At 43.4% G+C, this 22,383-nt stretch overlaps 2 protein-coding genes across 4 annotated transcripts; one reads left to right on the plus strand and one right to left on the minus strand.

Annotated features, from left to right (window-relative positions):
* The first annotated feature begins 324 nt into the window (after positions 1 to 324).
* On the plus strand, positions 325 to 18,142 carry LOC137872707 (serine/threonine-protein phosphatase 6 regulatory ankyrin repeat subunit A-like). The gene is made up of 29 exons (XM_068711086.1): positions 325 to 453; positions 6,869 to 6,952; positions 7,791 to 7,869; positions 8,856 to 8,926; positions 9,447 to 9,647; positions 9,736 to 9,823; positions 10,121 to 10,263; positions 10,410 to 10,517; positions 10,606 to 10,710; positions 11,296 to 11,374; positions 11,453 to 11,567; positions 11,803 to 11,885; positions 11,967 to 12,030; positions 12,241 to 12,309; positions 12,395 to 12,535; positions 12,638 to 12,749; positions 12,903 to 12,929; positions 13,292 to 13,366; positions 13,477 to 13,678; positions 13,924 to 14,011; positions 14,134 to 14,251; positions 14,355 to 14,574; positions 14,681 to 14,768; positions 14,852 to 14,935; positions 15,050 to 15,198; positions 15,287 to 15,369; positions 15,612 to 15,694; positions 15,798 to 15,889; positions 16,890 to 18,142. The coding sequence occupies exons 1-29, from the start codon at positions 427 to 429 to the stop codon at positions 17,186 to 17,188; spliced, it is 3,177 nt and encodes a 1,058-aa protein (XP_068567187.1). The 5' UTR covers positions 325 to 426; the 3' UTR covers positions 17,189 to 18,142.
* btd (biotinidase) lies at positions 18,128 to 21,090 on the minus strand. Of its 3 annotated transcripts, none has more exons than XM_068711089.1 (7): positions 21,000 to 21,090; positions 20,629 to 20,818; positions 19,867 to 20,016; positions 19,610 to 19,758; positions 19,322 to 19,499; positions 18,628 to 19,227; positions 18,128 to 18,550 (listed from the first exon to the last, which is right to left on the minus strand). In XM_068711089.1, exons 2-7 carry the CDS (start codon positions 20,680 to 20,682, stop codon positions 18,278 to 18,280), a joined length of 1,404 nt encoding a protein of 467 aa, XP_068567190.1. In that variant the 5' UTR covers positions 20,683 to 20,818; positions 21,000 to 21,090; the 3' UTR covers positions 18,128 to 18,277. The 3 variants fall into 3 exon arrangements, with proteins under 3 accessions (XP_068567190.1, XP_068567189.1, XP_068567188.1); XM_068711088.1 differs by having other exon boundaries at positions 18,628 to 18,842; positions 18,933 to 19,227; positions 20,629 to 21,090; XM_068711087.1 differs by having other exon boundaries at positions 20,629 to 21,090.
* Between the last annotated feature and the right edge of the window lie 1,293 nt (positions 21,091 to 22,383).

A 22,383-nucleotide genomic window follows, 5' to 3' on the forward strand; every position in this document is an offset into this window, starting at 1 on the left:
TGTATTTGAGACTACTAACGTTAGGTGCTCTTAGACTTGCATAACAAACCTTTTTATCAATATTAAATTAAAACGAAAAATGTATCACACCGCAAAAATGCCTTTTTGATTGCCATTTTCCATATCAATAATATATATATATATATATATATATATATATATATATATATATATATATATATATATATATATATATATATATATATATATATATATATATATATATATATATAATAAATTAGTGTAAATGTTGCTGGGTTTTGGTCCCAACTCTCCCGTATTGTCATTTGAGTCTGTACACGACAGAAAGGAAGAGGGAAGCTCCAGAGAGTCGCTCCTCATTCAGTTTCCCTCCGTTAATTTACCGTAATTCACGGGAGAGTTACGGTAAACGTTACTGCCTCCTTTTGGTTTTACACGGAGAACATGGCTGTGTTGAAGATACAAGACCAGGTAACGTTAACGGTATCTAACTAACGTCAGCTAACATTTAACGTAAAACTCTTCAAAAAAGCTGCCACTTTTTAGTGAAACTGATTAACGTTGCTGTAGTTTTGAGTGTGTTTTAACTTTAGTCACACCGACTGTTGACATTTGAGCTCACTTGCGTTTATTCATGACTTAAACCGGTCTGGTAAATGACATTTAAATGTCTTTGTTAAGCTTTAGCTTTGCTGCTGTTCTTACAGTTTACGTTAGCTAGATGGACGTCAGTCGAGTTAACTAGTAACTGTTAGCTAGGTAGCGTAAGAGCCTAACTTCACGTCACCTGTTGCTTTACGTTTACTTAGGTCACTTTCATGTAAAAGCCATGGTAACGCGGACGTTTGTCAGTGTTCGACTCTGTCGGTTTGTTTCTGTTTGTAGTGGTGATGGACTGGTGAACACAGCTGGTAGCTAGCTAGGAGGTTAACACGGTGGCTAACTCCTCTGCTAATGCTAGTTTGCAACTTGAACTCATGCACGACACCGCGTTATTATTATTATACCACCCCATTATAAGGTTATTATAGTTAGTGACGTGTGCTATCCTAAACTGGAAAGTATATTTCCAAATTTAACTGACCGCCGACCGATTTTTTTGTACCCAGGGAGTTTGCTTTGTCAGCTGTCTTTTTTCAGCTCCCTCTGTCACGTGTTCCTGGAGATAAGAAACGCTGTCAGACTGAAATAGCAGCTGGTGCTGGTTCTGGTTCTAAACTCTCCAGCTGTGCTCATGAATTAGAGAGTTTCCACAAGCTTAAATCCTAAAGGAAGTTATACTCTGGCCATTGTAGTGGACGCATGCATCAGGAACAAAATAGTGTATTAAAACATTGTTTTGTTAGGTTACCCCTCCAGAAAAGTAATGCATTAGGTAAACTATTCAAATAGCTGCTGTATCAATCATCAGGAAATTTACTATTTTTGTAATTATTAATCATTTACATAATCAAGTAAAGGCACCATGTATTTCTTGGATACAGATTTTTTCATGATATTTTGCAAACGTTTTGTGACTGTTAGTCAAAAACTTAAAGCTACTTGGGGCTCTGGTAACTTGTGATACATATTTGTCATTATTTATTACATTATACACTAAATGTTTACATTTTACACTAAATGATTTATTAATGAATATCATAATCAAATAATGATTAAATAAAACAACTGTTAGTTGCACTTATTGTAGTAAATTATGGCAAACAAGAAATTCTTTAGGTTCAGAATTGGCCCTAAATGGTTATAGCAAGATTTTTTTTTTGTAACTCTGGAGTCCAGTAAACATATGAACTTCAGTCAAAGTGGGTCAATGATAGTGCAGCTTTGTCCCAGTCTGACCAGTCTTCCCGGACAGGCAAGCAAAAAACGGAAGAGTGCATGTGATTAGATCCGCCACCCCCCCTTTCTATTCTCCATTGTTTTCTGTTGTGCTTGCTGACAGAGAACTGGACTAAGGGACACAAATAGTCCCACTTAGGAGAGAGTCTCCCTTTTTGGCTTCTGTTTCTCCTCTAGAGGGCATCCATCCTGTACCTTTCATGCAGAGTGTCCCTCCCAACCACACTATGGTGCTGCCTAAAGAGTGAGATGGTGGAGACATTTTAGAACACACACTCAATGAAAGCACAAAGTCCAGCACAAGGGGGCGCTTTGTTGTTGTGTTTGTGTATACCTGCCCAGGACTTGTCCACAATGTATACATCAGCTATACGCTGCTAATGTTGATTATTAGCCAAAGAGCCTTAAAGGACAATGTAACATATTGTTTGTGCACAAGTGAAAAATGTGCACAGTATACACAGAACAACTGGGGCAGCTGTGGCTCAGGAGGTAAAGCAGGTCGTCGATCCCTGACTCCTCCGGTCAATGTGTCGTAGTGTCCTTGGCCAAGATACTGAACCAGGCTGTGCTGTGCTGTGTGTGTGTGTGTGTGTGTGTGTGTGTGTGTGTGTGTGTGTGTGTGAGTGAGAGAATGAGCACTAGTTTACATCCTGATGAGCTGGCTGGCACCTTGTAGGGCAGCCTCTCTAACAAAGCTTTGAAACATCCAGATGTTACCATCGTCCCAGCACACACACACACACACACACACACACACACACACCTCTGCCTTTGAGTTTCTGGACTGGGATTATATTACACACAGTGCATCCTGTCGCAGTGTCAGATCAGGGGTCAGTGCAAGCTGCATACTATTCCACATCTGGACTGTCACGCTGGGTCTCTCGCATGAAGTAAAGCTCAGGAGTTGTGTTCTGAATTTAATTTGTGGGTATTTGTGATAATGTTGGGCCTGCATCCTGTTGTTGCTTCACCTTCAGCATGTTTTCCTAGTGTCCCACCAGCTCAGTATTAATGGAGCAGACATCTGAGCTCAGCACAAAATGGATTTTTCTTCAGGTTTTGTTGTCAGACTGTCATGTAGTTTGTGTTTAGGAATGCTCAGTTTGTGATGGTCAACCTGTACTGTGGTTACATGCTTCCGAGTCCTGATTACAACTATCAACACATACATACTGTGTACACACAGAGTGCACACAAATACAATATTCTGTTTGGGGAAATGGCAACAAATCTTCTCTGTAAACATCTCTGGGCTACGTTCCTGAAAGTATCCCCAGTTCTAGCAAGAGGGAGAGACAAAACATCACTTCTTTGTTTCTATACTTTTCTTCCCAAACGTCACTCTTTGTTTGTGCCTTTGAGGCAAATCTGTAATGCCAACTCAGGGAGCAGAAAGATTGTTAGCCTGTCTTTCATTTTCAGTTTATAAATGTTAAGTCAATTAAACTCAAAATGTTGGCCTCGCAGAGAGGCTCCGTCCAGCTGAATCGCTCTCTCTCATTCGCCGTCCCTCCCATCGTCCCTCCCTCTGAGTTAATGGGGTTATGTGGCTTGGCAAGATTGCTCTTTTTAGGATCTGTGTTGAATATGAAGGAGACTGAGACGCACACAAACACAGACACACACAGACGTGCACATACAGACTGGTCTTGTTAGCTACCCTCACATTCTCTGGCAAAGCCAGTTTGTTCCAGTTTTATAATGAGGAGATGGGGACTTTTGAAGCTATGCCAATACACCAAAGAGGATACTGGAACACACACGTACACACACACACCGATCTGGTATCCATTTTCTTTTATTCCCTACTTTAGCACCAACTTTATGAAGATGCAAACCACTAAAACCTTATTTAGCAAACTCTAAAAACAACTCAACAGTGTACTGCACATGGTTTAGTTTTTACCATGCTCCGTGGGCTACAGATTTTTAGATTGTCTCAAGCTGAAGTGAAGTATAAGGAGACCATCGGTGCTTAGTTCATACCGTTACTTTAATGTACAATACCAAAGAACAGAGCTGCGTTGAGTGTACAAGCGCAGGATCCATAAAGCAAAGCACAACACAGTAGTAAACATTCAGATAGCCAGTCAGTGTTGAAGCGCTCAACAAACAACATGGCGTGGTTTGCCGAAGGTAGCAGGGCTTTCAATAAAGAATCAATAGTGCTGCGTCATCATTCTCTGCTGTAGCATCATCGCTCCACTTACAGTTTTGTTATTACACTTAAATCAACTCACGGGGGACTCGTGGGCCGGCACTGGCCAGCAAGTGACCTGATTACAATCAGGCATCAAAATAGGTTCCTAACTCTTCTTCAGTCTAGTATTTCTCACTTCCTTTGCCATTCATTTTATTCTCTTCTACGTATCGTCCCCTCTTAATCTCTAACCCCTTACAGTCTGTGTTTTAATGTTGTTTCTCGGTTAACTTTCTGTCAGTTTTTGCACCCTCAATGGTCCTTTGCCCCATTCTTCTTCAGGTTTCTTTGTGTTAAAGTGGTCTAGGTACCTACCTACCATTATTCTAGCTCTCTGTCCTCTTTTCCATTCACTTTCTCCCTCTCCCTCTCCCTCTCTTCCCTCCCGCTTCTCTCCCTCTCTCCCTCTCTCTCTTCTTTTGAAAGAGCTGGCTTCAGCAGTCTGCCTGAAACGAGCTACGCATGCCCACACATACACTGGCTGCTGCTGCGGCCCCCTGTCCACGCTAATCACAGGGTCTCTGTGTGTGTGTGTGTGTGTGTGTGTGTGTGTTTGTGTGTGTGTGTTTGTGTGTGTGTGTGTGTGTGTGTGTGTGTGTGTGTGTGTGTGTGTGTGTGTGTGTTTGCATCTGACGTATGTGTATGTGTGTGTGTGTGTGTGTGTTCCTGGCTGCAGCACAGCAGTGAGGATATGTAGCTTCCTGTGTGCTGCTAGGCAGCCCAAGCTCATTCTGCCGCATGCCGCCTACCGCCACCATTACGCAGAGGAATTCCCTGCTGTCTCCGCTACCGCTGCACACAGAGAGTGTTGGCTAGAGAGGAGAGAGGAGAGAGGAGACATGCAGCAAAGCGACACTGACAGATAGAGGACAGAGCCGGATCTCACATTGGATTTTACATGAAGATGTGCAGCGTTGTTTTGACAAGGAAATTGCTCTTGTTTATGGGATTTATTGCTGACCTTTGTCCCCCTGAATTGCGCATGTATGTGAGCGGGAACAGTGTGTATTTATGTGTGTATGCGTGTGAGAGAGAGTGTGTGTGAGTGTTCCTGATGCGGTCAGAACGGGCCAGTCGTGTGTGTATCGTGGTGCTGGAGGAGGTGGAGGAGGATGAGCCCTCCTCTTCTTCTTCTTCACCTCCACCTCCCCGGCCCAAATCATCCCCAGACCGCAGATCCCATCATGCCTCTCGAAGGGCTGCCGCTCAGGAGGACAAGGTGAGATGGGGTTTGCTTCTGTTCGGTTCTTTCGTCGAATGAATTACAGTTTGCTGATCCGGCGGCGGTTTTTCTTCTGAGAATGACAGAATTGAGGTTTTAAACAGACCGATGCTCTTGTCATACCCGGCATGAAGTTTAAACCTGTGATGAAGTATACGTAGTTCCACGTCCCATTGCATGAAAACTCAATGACTGCCAACATTTGTCATCCTGTGCTAAATATAGCACCAACTACAATCACCAATATAGCCTGCCATGTGAGATGAGTGCTGGGTTGTATAGATTATCAGTAAGGCCCGGGCCTTTGTATAAACGGTAAGCCTACAATTAAAACATGGCAGTAAGTCTGTTCGTCATATGAAAGCTGCTCTTTGAAGCTTGTCTACCTTCTCCGATCTCTGACACAGTTGCAGTGGTCATTGGTGTAATAGGCATGAGACAGACGCCGACATGCCTGACGGCCCCACTTATTTTTAGTTGGGACGAAATGAGAGAGGGATGCGGAAAACCGAGAGGCTGAGAGTACGGAACGGATCCCACATCGTGATACTCGTGTAGTACTAAATGGTACAACTTGGCAGCCCTTTGCTATGTGTGACAAAATGTTCATTGAGACCCATTACACTTCCACAGACTTTAAGTACTTGAACGATTTCAAAGGAGGGAATGGCAATATAATGTAATTTAGAGCGACTTTTTAATTTGAAGCCTCTCCAGACCTCCACTAAATCAATAATGTCCTTACATTTATTTTGTGTGTGCAGTCTAAATGTTGCAGTTCAAAGAAAAGCACTGCTTGTAATAAATTGTGCATTATCAATCTTAATTCCTAGTTACAATTAATTACTTATCCAAACATATTAAAAACAAGGAAACTGCTGTAATGATCAGAAAGTAAAGAGAGTGTAGTGTCATTATAATTAGAAATAAATCTTGATTTATAATCATGATCAATTCTGTATTTGGAACCCAGTAATCAGAATTGTGAGCTTAAAATAGTGTTACTTCCCTTAACCTTTTAGTTTGAATGGATGTATGCTCTTGAAGGTTTCATGCCTGCTGAGCAACACCGTTTGCAAAATCCAACTCAGTATGAGGCGCCACGTTCACACACACACACACACACACACACACACACACACACACACACACACACACACACACACACACTGATGTACGTATATGAAATAGTCTTAAAGAGCTGTTCCTAGATCTGTCTTTCATTTTCAGCTTCTTCCTTCTGGGAAAACGTGCATCTCTTATTAAGCACATGCTTACCTTGTATAATTAAAATGGTCCTACTTGTCTTTTTCACTGCTATTTACATTCTTAACAGCTGACCTCGCATCATGTGGCAAGAGGGCATAGCTGTAACTCCTCACAGATTAAAAATGTGTTGTTTGCTTTACTGTCATAAAGAAATTAGTGATATACAGCCGTTGTAACCTCTGGCTCTCTCCCAGCTCAGCATCGTAGTGTCTCTGTGTGAGACTCTCCCATTTGTAGCTCTCATAACTCACACTGATAACACAGTTGTCAGCATAGAAAATAACTGCCTTGCAAATGGAGCTTGTAGTAGTGTACATCAGCATTTCCTCGTCTTCTCCTTGTCTCCGTAGCCGTCTCTGTTAAGAGCCATCTTCAATGTCGACCCAGGTGAAGTTCGCTCCCTCATATTCAAGAAAGAGGATGTCAACATTCAGGTAGGTCACACTCTTCGATTCTCCCAATTTACATGTTTTTGTTCTGACCACACCGCTGTGTATTAGCATCACACACACACACACACACACACACACACACACACACTCACACTCACACACACAATGACAGATCATAAACAAAAACAAGGAGAGTTGATCGATTGAGTGCCTTCTGGCAGCTTCCCCGTCCTGTATAGCTGTCAATCAGGGCCGGACACGTGACCTGTTCATAACACTACCCTCTCTTATCATTTGAGACATAATCTTCTGCTGATATCTTCCCCCTTGTTCTCCCTTGTCCTTTCACTCTCACTCTCTGTCCCCAGTCTTTCTGAATATATTTCCTCAGTTTACACCTCCATTATTTTTTCACAGTCTTTGTTTTTCTCTCTGTCCGTCTGTTTTTTTTTGTGGGTCTATAGTGCTGGGGTCATCACACTGAGTTTTTTGGAGTCAGTAACACTGGCCGAAAACTATTGCAGTCACATGACATTTGTTTAAAGCCCTGGTTTATTGCTACTGAGAGAGAGAGAGAGAGAGAGAGAGAGAGAGAGAGAGAGAGAGAGAGAGAGAGAGAGAGAGAGATGGTGTAGCTGCATCAGTGATGGAGCGAAGTGCAGAATTCAAGTGAACACATGACAGACATTATTCTCCTTGTGGCTGGAGTCTCATGTTTCTTGTGGTCTGAAGCAGTGTGAGGTGTATAGATTTTGTTTGGGACACGCCATGTAGGCCTTCACCCCATCATGAAGTGTGAGCATGTGTTCCAAGGCTTCTGTTTGTGTGAGAAACACATGCTTAAATTTGTGTTTTTGTGTATTTTGGGATCTCCTGTCAGGACAATGAGAAGAGAACGCCTTTGCATGCTGCAGCCTACCTGGGAGACGCTGAGATCATTGAACTGCTCATCCTCTCAGGTAAATACTGCAGCCCAGCTATCAATCCATTCAGACATCCATTTGATTTAATTTCCACCAAATATCCATAAATTCTTCTGGAAAGCTTACTTATCCGTCTACAATGGCTGTTAGCATCCATCTGGTTCTGTTTTTCCATCTATGCATCCATATTGGCTCTCCTAAATGTGTCTCGTGTTTAATAATTCCTTTGCATAATTAAACATTCATTCATTTTTCATTCTCACACTGCAAAGTTGACAAGTCCTTTATTCTCTAATCAAATCGTGTAATCCTGCTTTTTGTAAAATTACAGAAATATATATTATTGGGGCCAGGCAATTGTAATTGTTCCTAATACCTGTCAGTATTTTAGATTAATTACATTTGTTTTCATTGCACAGTAAATTGTTTCCAGGTATATGAAAGTAATGTATTTGTCTGCCTTATTTTAAGATTTCAACCAGGTCAAGCTCAATTGAAAACACATTTATTTTTATTTTTCTATTTTTTTTATTTTTGTTGTTTATGTATGGAGAAACACCAAATTTGAGTCAAAATATAAAAAATCCTGCCATGCTTTCCTTAACTATTCAAAGCTACTGTCCTTTCCTCATTTATTTCCCCCCAAATGTAGCTCCCTGTTCCCTCAATATTTACAAGCGTGGTATGGAGTGTGTGTGTGTGTGTGTGTGTGTGTGTGCGCGTATTTGTGTTCACTGTTTCGCAATAATGTGCAACAGGTGCAGCTTCAGGGCTATTTTAACCCCAAGCTGTGCCAAAGAGCATCATGGGAGTTCTATATCTTCCAGGCCCTGTAGCCTCACAAGACCCCCTTCCCATAAGTGAAAGTGTGAAAAGCATTTTAAACTATTAGTTTGTCTAAAAGCTTTTTTTTTTACTATATCTTGGGCTTTTAATGTATCTTTCAATGATTCCACCATGTTTGACTTTGCTGTCTCTGCCATTGCTGACTCTCTCTCCCTCACTGTCCTTCTCTCACCCAGGAGCCAGAGTTAATGCCAAAGACAACAAGTGGTTGACTCCTCTTCACCGAGCTGTCGCCTCTTGTAGTGAGGTAACACACTATTACACAAACACATGTGCTAATGTGTGCTGTGATGACTCCACTAATTATGCGACTAGAACCGCGTCCCTCAGCAGCTATGGAATGCAATGAGTCTCACAATTAGAAAACCTTTTGAGAAGCCCCTGTTTGAAAAGACACATTCAACCCTTAATCAGGGGTATTTCCCACTGACAATGACACTGTAACAAAAATGCAGACTGTCTTCCTAAGAAATCTGGCCTTAAAGGGGTAAAATTACATAACCACTGAGCAGTGTGTTGATATTTGATAAACCTTCAAAATCTCATTACCTATTCTGCTTGGTCCTGGGCAATATGCCCACGCTAACAGTCCCATGCGTTAGTCCTCCTTCTCAGCGCTATTGTCGGCATGAAAGCCCCCTAAGAATAGCAAAGACTTTCACAACCACCCACACATTGGCATGTACTTTGTTAGTAAACTGAGGCATTTAAAAAATACTTCTGTCTGCACACTCATGCTCACTGACCCATGCTCACTGTCCACCCAGGACGCAGTGGCAGTGTTGCTGAAGCACAGTGCCGATGTTAACGCCCGGGACAAGAACTGGCAGACGCCGCTCCACGTGGCAGCGAGCAACAAGGCAGTGCGCTGCGCCGAGGCTCTGGTCCCGATGCTCAGCAACGTCAATGTGTCTGACCGGGCAGGACGCACTGCCCTGCACCACGCCGCCTTCAGTGGACACGTAGAGGTGGGTCTCTCCTGTAGACACACACACACACACACAGGGACACTCGCATTGCATGTCAGCATCTAGTTAATTTGCTTTTGTGTGGTAGATGGTGAAGTTGCTGCTGTCCAGAGGAGCCAACATTAATGCATTTGACAAGAAGGACAGGAGAGCCATTCACTGGGCAGCCTACATGGGTGAGACTGTTTTATTGTATGGTTTTGAATGCAAACATACTTTTTATCGGACTAGATAAAGTCTCTCTTTTTCTCTCTCTCTCTCTCTCTCTCTCTCTCTCTCTCTCTCTCTCTCTCTCTCTCTCTCTCTCTCTCTCTCTCTCTCTCTCTCTTTTTCTCTCTCTCTCTCTCTCTCTCTCTCTCTCTCTCTCTCTCTCTCATGTACATGTCAAAATGAACAAATCTTGACTTGCCGGTAGTTGAATTATTATTATTATTTTTTTAAACTTAATTTTCTACCCTCCTCCTCTGTTTCAGGTCACCTGGAGGTGGTGAAGTTATTGGTGGCCAGTGGAGCAGAGGTTGACTGTAAGGACAAAAAAGCGTACACTCCGCTCCATGCAGCCGCCTCCAGTGGCATGAGCAGCACAGTGCACTACCTGCTCGGCCTGGGGGTCCACGTCAGTACAGACACACACATATGAGCATGCACATGCAGTATATAATGTGCCATAACCATTTGACCCGGCTAAATCTTTAACCGTAGATATACAAGCTATTTCAAATGGTATCGATATATTCTCAAGACAATAAAACTACTTCTCAGGTCAACGAGGTGAACGGCTATGGCAACACGCCGCTCCATTTGGCCTGTTACAATGGACAGGATGTGGTGGTCAGTGAGCTCATCGAGGCGGGGGCCAACGTCAACCAGGTGTGTGTGTGTGTGTGTCCTTGTGTGAGATAGTATGCGCGTGGTGATTGTGTGTGTTTTAATTGTTTTGTTTGGTACCTTGCTTCAGGTGAATGAGAGGGGGTTTTCTCCTCTCCACTTTGCCTCCTCCTCACGCCAGGGGGCGCTGTGCCAGGAGCTGCTGTTGGCCCACGGAGCTCACATCAACATGCGGGTGTGTGTCCATATGAAGATACACTTTCACACAAACACTGAATCAGCCAAATATAGCTGATAAACGGTATTTGGATTCATACATCACCTGTAGGCCTATAGAGATAAGAAGCCTGTGTCCTTGTGTGTTTCCTGCCCAGTGTCTAGTAGAAAGTTGAAATGACATTGCTGTTAACACTTTGGGAGCAGTGATGGAAACTGATATTAGGTCCCCACAGCCTCAAGATGCAAGGCCATATGGAAGATGATGGGGGAGGGGGTGGCTCCCTGAGGCTGCAAGCTGTTCATGGAATCTATCTGTGTGTGTGTGTGTGTTTGTGTGTGTGTGTGTGTGTGTGTGTGTGTGTGTGTGTGTGTGTGTGTGTGTGTGTGTGTGTGTGTGTGTGGTCCACAAGGGCGTCTATTGACTGTTCATGCTACGCTTTCTTACACTACAGTGTTTCATTAGACTCGGTTGAGTCAGCTTCCCACACTGGCACTTAAATGTAAATCATGCACTGCAGCACTGATATAGGTCTAAACTCTACAGAACATCATATTCATCGTCTTTGTACCTCTCTTCTTGTCTCGCCCTCCATCTGTCCAGAGTAAGGATGGTAAAACCCCGCTCCACATGGCAGCTACCCATGGAAGGTTCTCCTGCTCTCAGGCGCTCATTCAAAATGGTGAGAGCCTCTGCAGTGTGCCGTCTGCTTCACACATACCCTACATACATAATACCACTTTTTTCTATGTGTGCGTAGGAGCCGAGATTGACTGTGAGGACAAGAGCAGAAACACTGCCCTTCACATCTCTGCCCGCTGTGGCCATGAGCTCATCATCACAGCACTCATCAAACACGAAGCCAACACCGCCAAGTTAGTAACAATTGACATTTAACCATCTGATCATCTATCTTCTCACTGAATATGTGCTTTAATGATAGGAAGCACAAATTTCAACGGAACAATTTGATGATTAGAGATGTTTAATCTCACGATAAACTGTACTTTCAACCTTTTTTGTTTTCTTTTTGTCAGTAATAATGCAGCCATGCTCTCACACCTTACCCTCCTGTGATGGCTTGCCTTCTTTGCCTTAATGTTTTTTCAGGAGAGGCATTCACGGGATGTTCCCTCTACACCTGGCAGCTCTTAGCGGCTTCTCGGATTGCTGCAGGAAGCTGCTGTCCTCAGGTACATTCATGCTGACACCATTCCTGTCAGTGGAATTACCTAGTTGACATCCTAATTGATGCTGATAACATATTTTTGCAGGGTTTGACATGGACACCCCTGATGACTTTGGAAGGACCTGTCTACATGCTGCTGCAGCTGGAGGGTGAGTCATCATTCCTGCTCAATGCCTTATTATTGTTTCATACCTGAGCCTCTTTAAAGCTTTTCTTTGTTCCTTATTTAAAGGGATTCACCCTTTGTTATATTTTTTCCATCTCTCTTGTGTACTGAAATATTATCCGTGCACGCACTTGATTACAATAGATTAGTATGTCAGCAAAACACCACTGTTGAATCTTGTCTATCCAACCAGGAACCTGGAGTGTCTGAACCTGCTGTTAAACATTGGAGCGGACTTTAACAGGAAAGACAACTTTGGAAGGTGAGCCAAGCGTGCAGTATGATTCTAGAAATGTTAGGAATAGAAATAAGGTCTGAAAACTGAGTGAGACTTTTGACCATCCTAGGACCCCACTACACTATGCATCAGCCAACTGTAACTACCACTGTGTGTTTGCCTTGGTGGGCTCTGGGGCAAGCATCAATGAGCTGGACCAGAGAGGCTGCAGCCCCCTGCACTACGCTGCTGCAGCCGACACTGATGGAAAGTACGTTCTACTCTGTGTTTAATTGTTCAAAGTGTAAGAAATAATCCTCAGTGTCAGATGAAGGCTTTAAAAAAATCATCTCCTCTCTTTGGTCTTTGTCAGGTGTGTGGAGTACCTGTTGAGGAACGATGCCGATCCAGGAATGAGAGACAAACAGGGTTACAGTGCTGTGCACTATGCCTCAGCTTATGGACGCACACTCTGCCTGGAACTGGTGTGTACAGCTACCACAAAGACTGACAAATATGTTGCATGTCCTACAGACAGTCAGACAATCTGAACGCCTTCATGTGCTAAAAGGTTTTTGAACTACAGCACACAAGCACACTTGTCATAGTATCATAAACAGTCTTTGTGTTTCTTTCAGATGGCAAGTGAGACACCTCTTGATGTGGTGAGTGAGTCCTTACATTGATTGATTGATTTTTGTATGTAGCTCCCTCTGTTGGACAAATGGGGAACATAGTGGTTAGATCATGTGGTGGGCAGGTGAAGCTACTTTGAAAACTCTTCTATCTTGTTGGTTGGATAACATTTGTCAGGTCAACGTTGTATGCATTTGAACACTTTTTTTTTTTTTTTTTAACCTAAAACTCCTCGTAGCGCACACCTTTGCGAAAACACCCCGAAATCTCTCCTTCAATACATTTGGACCAAATGCAGCAGTGTGATCGTGGCCTAATCTCTGTGCAACTTGCTCTGTCTGCAAACCTGGATCTAAAATAAGTTAATGTGGGAACCATCTCTCTATTTCAGTTAATGGAGACATCAGGAACAGACATCATGAGTGACTCAGAGAGCCAGGCCCCCGTCAGTCCGCTCCACCTGGCGGTGAGTTCAAGATGTGTGTCTGTATTTGGTTGTTTGTCTCTCTCACATACAGAATTTCACTGTCAGACATAAAAGAAGTGTCTATTGGTTTGTGTCTTCCCTTGATTTAGGCGTACCATGGACACTGTGGAGCTTTAGAGGTTCTCTTGTCGTCCTTGCTGGAAGTGGATGTCTGCAACCTGGAGGGCCGAACCCCCCTCAGCCTGGCCTGCTCCAAGGGTCACCAGGAGTGTGTCTCTATGCTGCTGCACCACGGCTCCTCACCCATGACCCGAGACTATACACACAAAAAGACAGCCATACATGCTGCAGGTATACATACAGGCAGTTACACACACACACACACACACACACACACACACACACAACCACAGAAAGTTGTTTGGATGCAACATGTTCACATGATTGAGGATTATTTTCTGGCTTATAAAATGGAAACGCATTGTTGCTTTAGAAAAACAAAGTCATGCTCTTGTGTGTGTGTGTGTGTGTGTGTGTGTGTGTGTGTGTGTGTGTGTGTGTGTGTGTGTGTGTGTGTGTGTGTGTGTGTGTTGTAGCTATGAATGGCCACCCAGAGTGCCTGCGCCTGCTCATGAGCACCAACGACCAACACATTAATGTGGATGTACAAGACACCAATGGACAGTGAGTGTGAGCTTATTATGCTTTTCTTTTGTTTAAGAAGATTACTTTAACTCGTTTTATGAATATATATACATTAATAAATACAAGTACTTAGTTATGTCATATTTCCACACTGTGTCCAGGACTCCTCTGATGTTGGCGGTGCTGAATGGACACACAGAGTGTGTGTACTCTCTACTCAGTCAAGGAGCCAGTGTCGACAATCAGGACCGCTGGGGGAGGACGGCACTCCACCGAGGGGTGAGACATTCATATGTACTCACTAATATTACAACTTTATTTACAATGTTTTATTATACTATACTTATCACTATTATTTTCCACTTTCTTGATTTTCACACAGGCGGTGACGGGCCAGGAGGAGAGTGTAGAGGCTCTGCTCCAGCGTGGGGCCAGTGTGTGTGTCAGAGACATCCTGGGCCGCTCCCCTGTTCACCTGGCGTCCGCCTGTGGCCGTGTGGGGGTCCTGGGGGCCCTCCTACAGGCCACCACCAGCACCACCTCACACACACACCTCACTGATAACCAGGGCTACACACCACTGCACTGGGCCTGCTACAATGGTACGGGGACATAGCATGACACTTGAGAAACATTTTGTGTGAAACCACAGCAAAGTAGTATGTCTGTTCCTCCCTTTGTACCTCCATCCTCTCTTTGTTTTCCTAGGATATGACGCCTGCGTGGAGGTGTTGTTGGACCAAGAGGTGTTCAAGAAGATTAAGGGCAACTCTTTCAGTCCACTGCACTGTGCTGTGTAAGACAATGTGTGCCAATGAATGTTTTTTTAGAATAGACGTCGGTCTGAAGGTGTGTGACAGTGTGTGTTGTGTATTTCAGTATGAGCGATAATGAGGGAGTGGCTGAGATGTTAATTGACTCCCTGGGCACAGCTATCGTCAACACCACTGACTCCAAGGGCAGGTGAGAGGTGATGATGATGATGATGATGATGATGATGATGATGATGATGAGAAGATGTTTGAAGGGAGCACGAGCTCTGCTGGTATTTTGTCAACCGTGTTTGTGTCAATGCAGGACCCCCCTTCACGCTGCAGCCTTTTCCGACCACGTGGAGTGTGTTTCCCTTCTGCTGAGCCAGGGAGCTCAGGCAAACATAGTTGACACACACATATGCAGCACACCGCTGATGATGGCAGCTCTAAACGGACAGACCAATACTGTGGGTCAGTACGCCCATTGACGCTTAGATACATTGTTGGCCTTTCATTTCTAAACCGTTGACACGTAACCAGTGCCATTCGTGTGTTTCAGAGATGTTGGTGAGCAGTGCTAAAGCAGACTTCACACTACAGGATACAAACAGGAACACAGCATTACATCTGGCTTGCAGCAAGGTAACAACCATTTACAGAGACAGGAAATGTGTTTTTATTCACTGGCCATGGTGAATTATTGATATCAGTATGTACAAAGAAGTATGTACCATGGGTACACATGTGAAATGTACAAAAGAGACAAATTATGGACTAATTATACATTTGAACAAGTCAAAGTGAATTATTTCCGGATTGTGCAAGACATCTATGATTATACTTATTTTTTTATTCCTTACTTTGTCGCTCTCTGTTCCTGTGAGGGTCATGAGACGAGTGCCTTGTTGATTCTGGAGAAGATCAGCGATAAGAACCTCATCAACTGCACCAACACTGCTCTCCAGACGTACGTAGTGTTCCTCGGCGCAGGCAAACATTTAGCTGTGCTATTGGGTAATCTACTAAATTCAACTGGATGTATTTTAAAATCTCCCTCCCCCTTCTTTCAGGCCCCTGCATGTAGCAGCCAAGAAGGGACTGACAGTGGTGGTCCAGGAGCTGCTGAGGAAAGGAGCCAGTGTTCTAGCAGTGGACGAGAACGGTCAGTCTTCATCTTTCTGCTTTATCACACACCTCACTATTCATACTTCAGCAGTGGAATGTTTTTATGCCTCCATGCTGGCGGCAGCAGAGGCATGTCCGTCAGTAATGGCATACATGATATTTTTTATTGTATACCATATTATACATTTTTTCATGACTTTTTATGACATACTATATTATGACGTATTAATGGAATTCTGACCTTTTTATGGTATACTGTACACTTTTTATAACATACTATGTTTTTAATTTTGAATTACTTTTTCGACATACTCTATGACTTTTAATTACCTTTTTGACATTCTATACTGTGTACCAAGACTTTTTACTATACTATAATCTGACTTGTTTTGAATTTTGGACTTTTTTTGTCATACTATATTTTGACTTTTTAATTACTTTTTTCGACATACTATGCTGTGACTTTTTTAAAATACTATACTTCGACTTATTAATTGCATACTATGCTATGACTTTTACATGACTTTTCTTGGGGTATGCTCTGTCTTCCTGTCGTCAGCTGTTAGTTGGAGAAGAGGTTGCTTTAGGAGGAGTTTCATTGCTTCTGCAATAGCCGCCGTTAACAATCTGCCTCGCTGATACAGTTATAAGCTGGGATGAATGAGTGCAAACCTGAATATTTAGTGTACTCATATTATCTGCATGTTGCCATGTGTAGTATACTAGCATGTCTATATCTCTTTCTGTGACCTGGCTTTGAAAAAAAAAAGAAAAAAGAAAAAAAAAAAAAAGTTGTCCCTAAATATACGATGACATTTTCATGGCTTACGACACGATGACGTTTTTATGACATACTATACCGCGACAGCCGGGACCTGAGGTTCTATGTTTTCGGATTGTCCATCCATCTGTACGTATGTTTACCATTTATGTCTCATGAAAGCTATATCTAATAAACAAACACTGACTTGTTGGAGGCATACAACCACGAGGCGGTATTTCTAGTTTTAGCTCTCTCGCTCTTCTCTTATTCCTAGGTTACACTCCTGCTCTGGCCTGCGCTCCCAACCGTGATGTGGCCGACTGTCTGGCACTCATCCTCAACTCCATGATGCCCACCTCTCCTATGGTCACCATAGCAGCTTTGTCTGCACCCTCTCTAACCCAGACAGTCATCAACCACCACCCCACCAACAACCACGTCTCCAAAGGCGTGGCCTTCGACACCCCTCCCTCTCTGAGGCCTGACCACGTTTCCTACTGCAGACCGGAGCGGCCGCTGACATCCATCATTGGGGATGATGAACTGAATGACTCAGACTCAGAAACATACTGAGGACATACCTGCTATTGGACAGAGCCCCACAATACTGACTGAAGCTAGCCAGCCACTCAGGAGCCTTAATAGATCACTGACAAGGAACTGAAAGAGGGAGAGGATAGAGCCAGTGTGCAGATTATTTTTAGGTAAGTTTAAATCTAAAAATACACTGTAAAGGTGCATACCCATGGGGTGAAAAATAATGTACTAAAAGACAGACTATATTTACACTATGTTTATCTCAGACACCATCACTGTATGGCAAATTAAGTACCTACTCTTTGCTGATACTTTGGAGTGGTTTTAAGCCTTTTCAGTTTTTCCTTTAACTAACACTAGAAGAGCATCTACTGGAGAAACGCTCACAGGACTTTTTTTGGCACGATTGTCTAAAAGAAAAACACAGAGGACGATCTTATGGGACCAGGAGATTGATTACTGTTTTCCCTACTGTACTTGAGTTTTTATTCATGGCAGACACTGATGGCTGTCACTCACACACATTGCTAATGTGTTTACCACTTTTTAATTCCTTGGAGAGGAAGTCATTATTTAATCCTATAAATGTATTCCAAGTGGAGACTGAACCCACGGGGACTGATTAGGACAGCAGGTGGCTGTCAGACCCATTTACCTTGTGATTGGTCCAGGAGTCATTTGATAGATGACCCGAATGAGCTGCTTAAGGAACTTTTAACTTGCAATGCTGTAACTACTCAATGACTGTGTACTGTACAGGAGACTGGGGGAAGTGGCTGACACTGTGTGTGTGTGTGTGTGTGTGTGTGTGTGTGTGTGTGTGTGTGTGTGTGTGTGTGTGTGTGTGTGTGTGTGTGTGTGTGTGTGTGGAGAGAGAAATTGATAACTATTGCCTTTTTTAGGAAAAAGCAACTTTCAGGCAGAGGATGAACGCTAATGGTGATGTTTGTAAAGATTAAGTAATGAACAAATAAAGGGATTTGTTTTTCATTTATAGCAGTTTGTATCCAACAGAACACAAATGTCCAACACCTGAGTTGTCATTAGCAGTCTTGGTCAGATGTGTTATTTTCAACTCAGTTTATAAATGTCTCTGATATTTTTCTCCATCTGTTCCGAAACAGTTCATTCATTGTCCAGGTGATACATTCGTCCGTACAGACAGGCAGTGACCAGCCCATCAGTCATCTTCGAGTGTTTCATGGTCACTCTGCCATCTGCAGCTGTTTCCAGATGCTCTGGCTGTTCTAGGACAAGCTTGTTAACCAAAACCGATGGGTACACATATCTGGTCCCAAACCTCCCCTCTAACAGGAAGTCCATTTTTGACTCTGCCTCTTCCACTTCCTGTCCACAGGAACTGACGTCCAACCCTGCACAGCGGACTAGTGCACAGACCTGCAACAGACATATGATAAATGTGACAAGAGCATCATGTTCATCAGTTATATATCCCCAAATCTTCTCTTTCCTACCTGCAGGGCGTAACGTCCGTTTACTGTGTGTGTTCCAGCAAATGCTCCCAATGCGTAGAGCTCTTTACTGCCACCCGGTGGTAACCGCCGGTACTGCAGGTGACAGCAAAAGGTGCCATCACACACGTTCACTTTGCCCTCTGTCTTGTTTAGGAGGATAAATGTAAATGGGTCGTACATCATGGAGGAGGTGAAGGTGGTGGAGGAGGGAAGAGCTGAAGAAGCAGTTTCAGGAGGAGAAGAATCAAAACAGTTCTCTTTGTGACAGTATCCAGAGTCTGTCGCTGTAGATGATGTGGACTCACCCATAACTACCCCCTCCTCCCTGACCCCGCTCTGCCCTATCAACAGTGGGTGTAAGACTGGCACCCTGGCTACCAGCAGCCTGCCCTCTTCTGGGTCTCCTTTCTGGGCGTGGTGGTACGTGGCAGAAGACGGTGTGTAGATACCACTTCCTGTCATGATCAGTCGGTCACTACGAATGTTGGCCGCCAGCAGGGTGACATTGGCACCAGTGCTGAACGCCTGCTGGAACTGGATGGTGTCCAGTAGCGGGAGCTGGTTCATCCAGGCTGTGGGGAAGATCAACTGACGAACACCCTGAAAGGGGTCCAAGGAGAAGGAGGATGTGAGGAAAAGAGAAGACCGACCACAGGAATGTAGAGTTGGGTAAAGAGTTTGAGTATTTTTCTACCTTCTCCAACAGGGTAACTGTGGGCTCGTGGAACAGGATGTCAAAGCAAATGATGAGACCAAATTTCCCAGCAAAAGGTGTATCAAACGTTGTGATCTCAGGTTGTGGCGGCGCATCGAAGGCCTCCTCAAAGTAGAGATTGTGTTTATGGTAGCGTGCCACCAGCAGGCCATCTGACCTGTATGAAAGAAGATTCTGTTAACAGCTCCCATAGAGGAGGAAATGATGCATTGGTGCACTTGCTGGACTTCAGCTAAACTACTTTTTATTTCAATGTCTGCACTGTACCTGAAAACCACATTGGTGTTAAACTGCCAGCGTCCATCAGATGGACAAGAGGAGGGGTCAGTCTTCAGGGGGCAGGGCTGCAGGTCAGCCATGTTGGCCACCAGGTAGAGGTTGTAACGACGGGCCATACAGCTCAGACGCTGGAGAACCTGTGAAACACAACCACACTCAATGGGATATTCACAGACTGGTGTTACACGGGTGAAGGCTCTGAGCAGCCTAGTGGTGCTTGTCCAATAATAACATTGATTGTGCACCTCGGTGTTGTTGTATTTGCCTGGTTCTGTGCAGGGGTTCCAGCTCTCCTGCTGGGGGTCAGGAATGGTTTCTAGGTAGCCAGAGATGGACGCACGGCTGAAGTTAAAACCATGAAGACCATCTTCTGGAAACACCAGGATCTGGGCACCCTGAAGGGAAGAGGAGGGCAGACTATAGAGCTTAATTACTCGTATCGTAGTCATGTACTCTGTGGCATTAAATGTGCATCCTTCTATCAGCATACAGAGAAATACAACCTCTCTTATTGACTGACTTAATACTTATTTAATAATATACGGACTGTGCTTTGTAATAATTTCACAGATCAATCAGAAACTTACATATCAGTTAGTGGTCTGTCTAATATGAGGGATTTTTTATAGCTGTTGGGAAACTTTAATTCTGTTAAATTTAGTGGGCTCAGGTAACTGAAATATTCTGTAATTTATAGCAACCTTCAATGACAATGACATTTGAGGCTTTACTTAAAGGGTCCAAAGACCAATACAGTAAAAAGTGATAAAATAATATTAATGTAATAGTTGTATCAGTAAAGAAAAAATAGGGTCAGGAAAAATTGTTAAGTTTGACTTTAAGGTAACTTCCTTTAAAGCCAAATTAAGTCCATTTGTATAGCTTTTCTACATTATTTTTGAAGGATATGGTTACTGGATACATGTTAATTGTGAAGTGAACAATAAGCACAATTGTTTCTTTGACTTAAATACTAAACATTTAACTTTCTCCTGACCTGCCCATACCTGCTGAGAGGCCCGGGCAGCCTGCTCCTCGTAGACATCCAGGTTCTTCTGCATGTGCTGCAGGGCAGCGGGGCGGGACAGGGGGACACGAGGCTCCGGGTTCAGGACTAAGTTGTGCTCATACACAGCGGCAACGTACGAGGAGTCCACGTCTGGTTCCGTCTGACCAACAGCCGACGTTAGGAACGAGCTGACAAAAACGACAAGCAGCAAAAACATTGTTACTTCCCCGAGAGACATGAATGATGTTATCCAGACGCACTTGTTTACACCATAGTGTGAGGGGTCAGGAGTCCTTCTAGTGAGTCAGCTTATTATCCGACTCCCCTTGCAAAATAATATTGATTCACTGTATACATCTTGAGCCTCACAATCATAATTTGTGCAGCAGGTCCATATCTGTGTTTTCAAATACGGATCTACTTGTCCCGTCCTGAACGGATCACAGACAAATAACTGGCATCCTAGCGGCAAAGAAATAAACAAACTTATTTTGAAAATCCAAGACAGGAAACACTAACATAACCCGGAACTTCTTTACAAATCTGATGATCTTCATACAACCGGCATGATGAGGACCTGAGATAACAATTGGTAGTGACTTTGAATTGTTTAAACGTATGAGGGGGATTTTTGAGAAACGGAGTGTTTATTTTTTCCTCCATGTTTACTGACGTCTCCATGCGTGTTTGACCAGGAAGTCTGTTAGCATTAGCACATGCCCTGTAGTACAATGTCAACAGCACCAGAGGCTCCAACAGGAGGAGCAGACGCCCCCGTGTCAAAAACCAACCAACTGTTTAAGGGCTGCTGGAGCTGCCGGGTCATCTCCGGAGGCGGGTTGGTCCTGTCCGGAGCTTACGTGTACCATGCAGCCCGGGGAGTGATGCGACTAGGTGGACCCACCTCTATGGGGACAGTGGCGCAGATCACTTTTGCTGCTTGTAAGTTATCCAATAACGTTACAGGTATGACATGGATTGTCGTCTTTTTCAAGTAATAAATGCACAACCGTATTTTATCTTTCAGGTTTGGCTGCATGGGGAGTTGTGATCATTGCTGACCCGGTGGGAAAAGCGCAGAGGAAGACGTGAAGGCTTCTCACGAGAGCGTGAATAAACTTTCAAACTGGCTCTAACGTGGACTACTAAGATGTTTTGTTGATGTTCGTGGACAATATGACACCCAGTTAAAGAAGTGTGTACAAGGTTGACCAAGGATGCTACAATGTTGGAAGCTATAGATTGGTTGAATTAAAGATCATATATTTAATCAAAAAGGCAATTTTATATCTGTTCATTGAAACGTTTTGCAGAAAAACACAATTTTGAAAAGTTATTTCTTACAGGTTAATGCAGAAATCATTGTATCCATACCAATAAGCAAAACCTTACTTTCGGAATCACTATCAGGACTGATTAAGTAACTGACAATATAAAAAAAATACTCGATTTAATTGAGTTATTGGAATTGTAAGCATACTAAACAAAGCTATAAAAATAACATTAAGGGCAATGCATAGTGTAAGTTAAGACATTTGCTTCGAGTCGTCCAGAGGTATTTAATAACTAATTTCTCTCGTTTTGCTCCACAAAAATATATCAGTCATTAGTAGAAAAGAGACCTGTTCTTACAAGATAAAAAGCAAACATCTAAATTAGACAGTAAGGAGATCATCTTATACTAGTTAGTGGTCTAATATGATTTTTGTTTAGCTGCTACGTAAACTTCAGCCACATCAGAAGTGTTTCATTA

Source organism: Cebidichthys violaceus, unplaced genomic scaffold, assembly GCF_023349555.1.
Source record: "Cebidichthys violaceus isolate CVI_PGR_0920_01 unplaced genomic scaffold, fCebVio1.0.p SCAF_16, whole genome shotgun sequence".
NCBI classification, from domain to species: Eukaryota; Metazoa; Chordata; class Actinopteri; order Perciformes; family Stichaeidae; genus Cebidichthys; species Cebidichthys violaceus.

Excerpts from the sequence above, each read along its gene's own strand:
- btd (XM_068711087.1), bottom strand. The coding sequence starts at position 20,868 with ATGTCTCTCGGGGAAGTAACAATGTTTTTGCTGCTTGTCGTTTTTGTC. Across the intron at positions 19,759-19,866 it reads GCAAATACAACAACACCGAG|GTTCTCCAGCGTCTGAGCTG; the intron begins GTGCACAATCAA and ends TGTGTTTCACAG. Across the intron at positions 19,228-19,321 it reads CAGTTACCCTGTTGGAGAAG|GGTGTTCGTCAGTTGATCTT; the intron begins GTAGAAAAATAC and ends GACCCCTTTCAG.
- LOC137872707 (XM_068711086.1), top strand. The coding sequence starts at position 427 with ATGGCTGTGTTGAAGATACAAGACCAG. Across the intron at positions 12,930-13,291 it reads GTGAGACACCTCTTGATGTG|TTAATGGAGACATCAGGAAC; the intron begins GTGAGTGAGTCC and ends TCTCTATTTCAG. Across the intron at positions 14,769-14,851 it reads AGTCCACTGCACTGTGCTGT|TATGAGCGATAATGAGGGAG; the intron begins GTAAGACAATGT and ends TGTGTATTTCAG.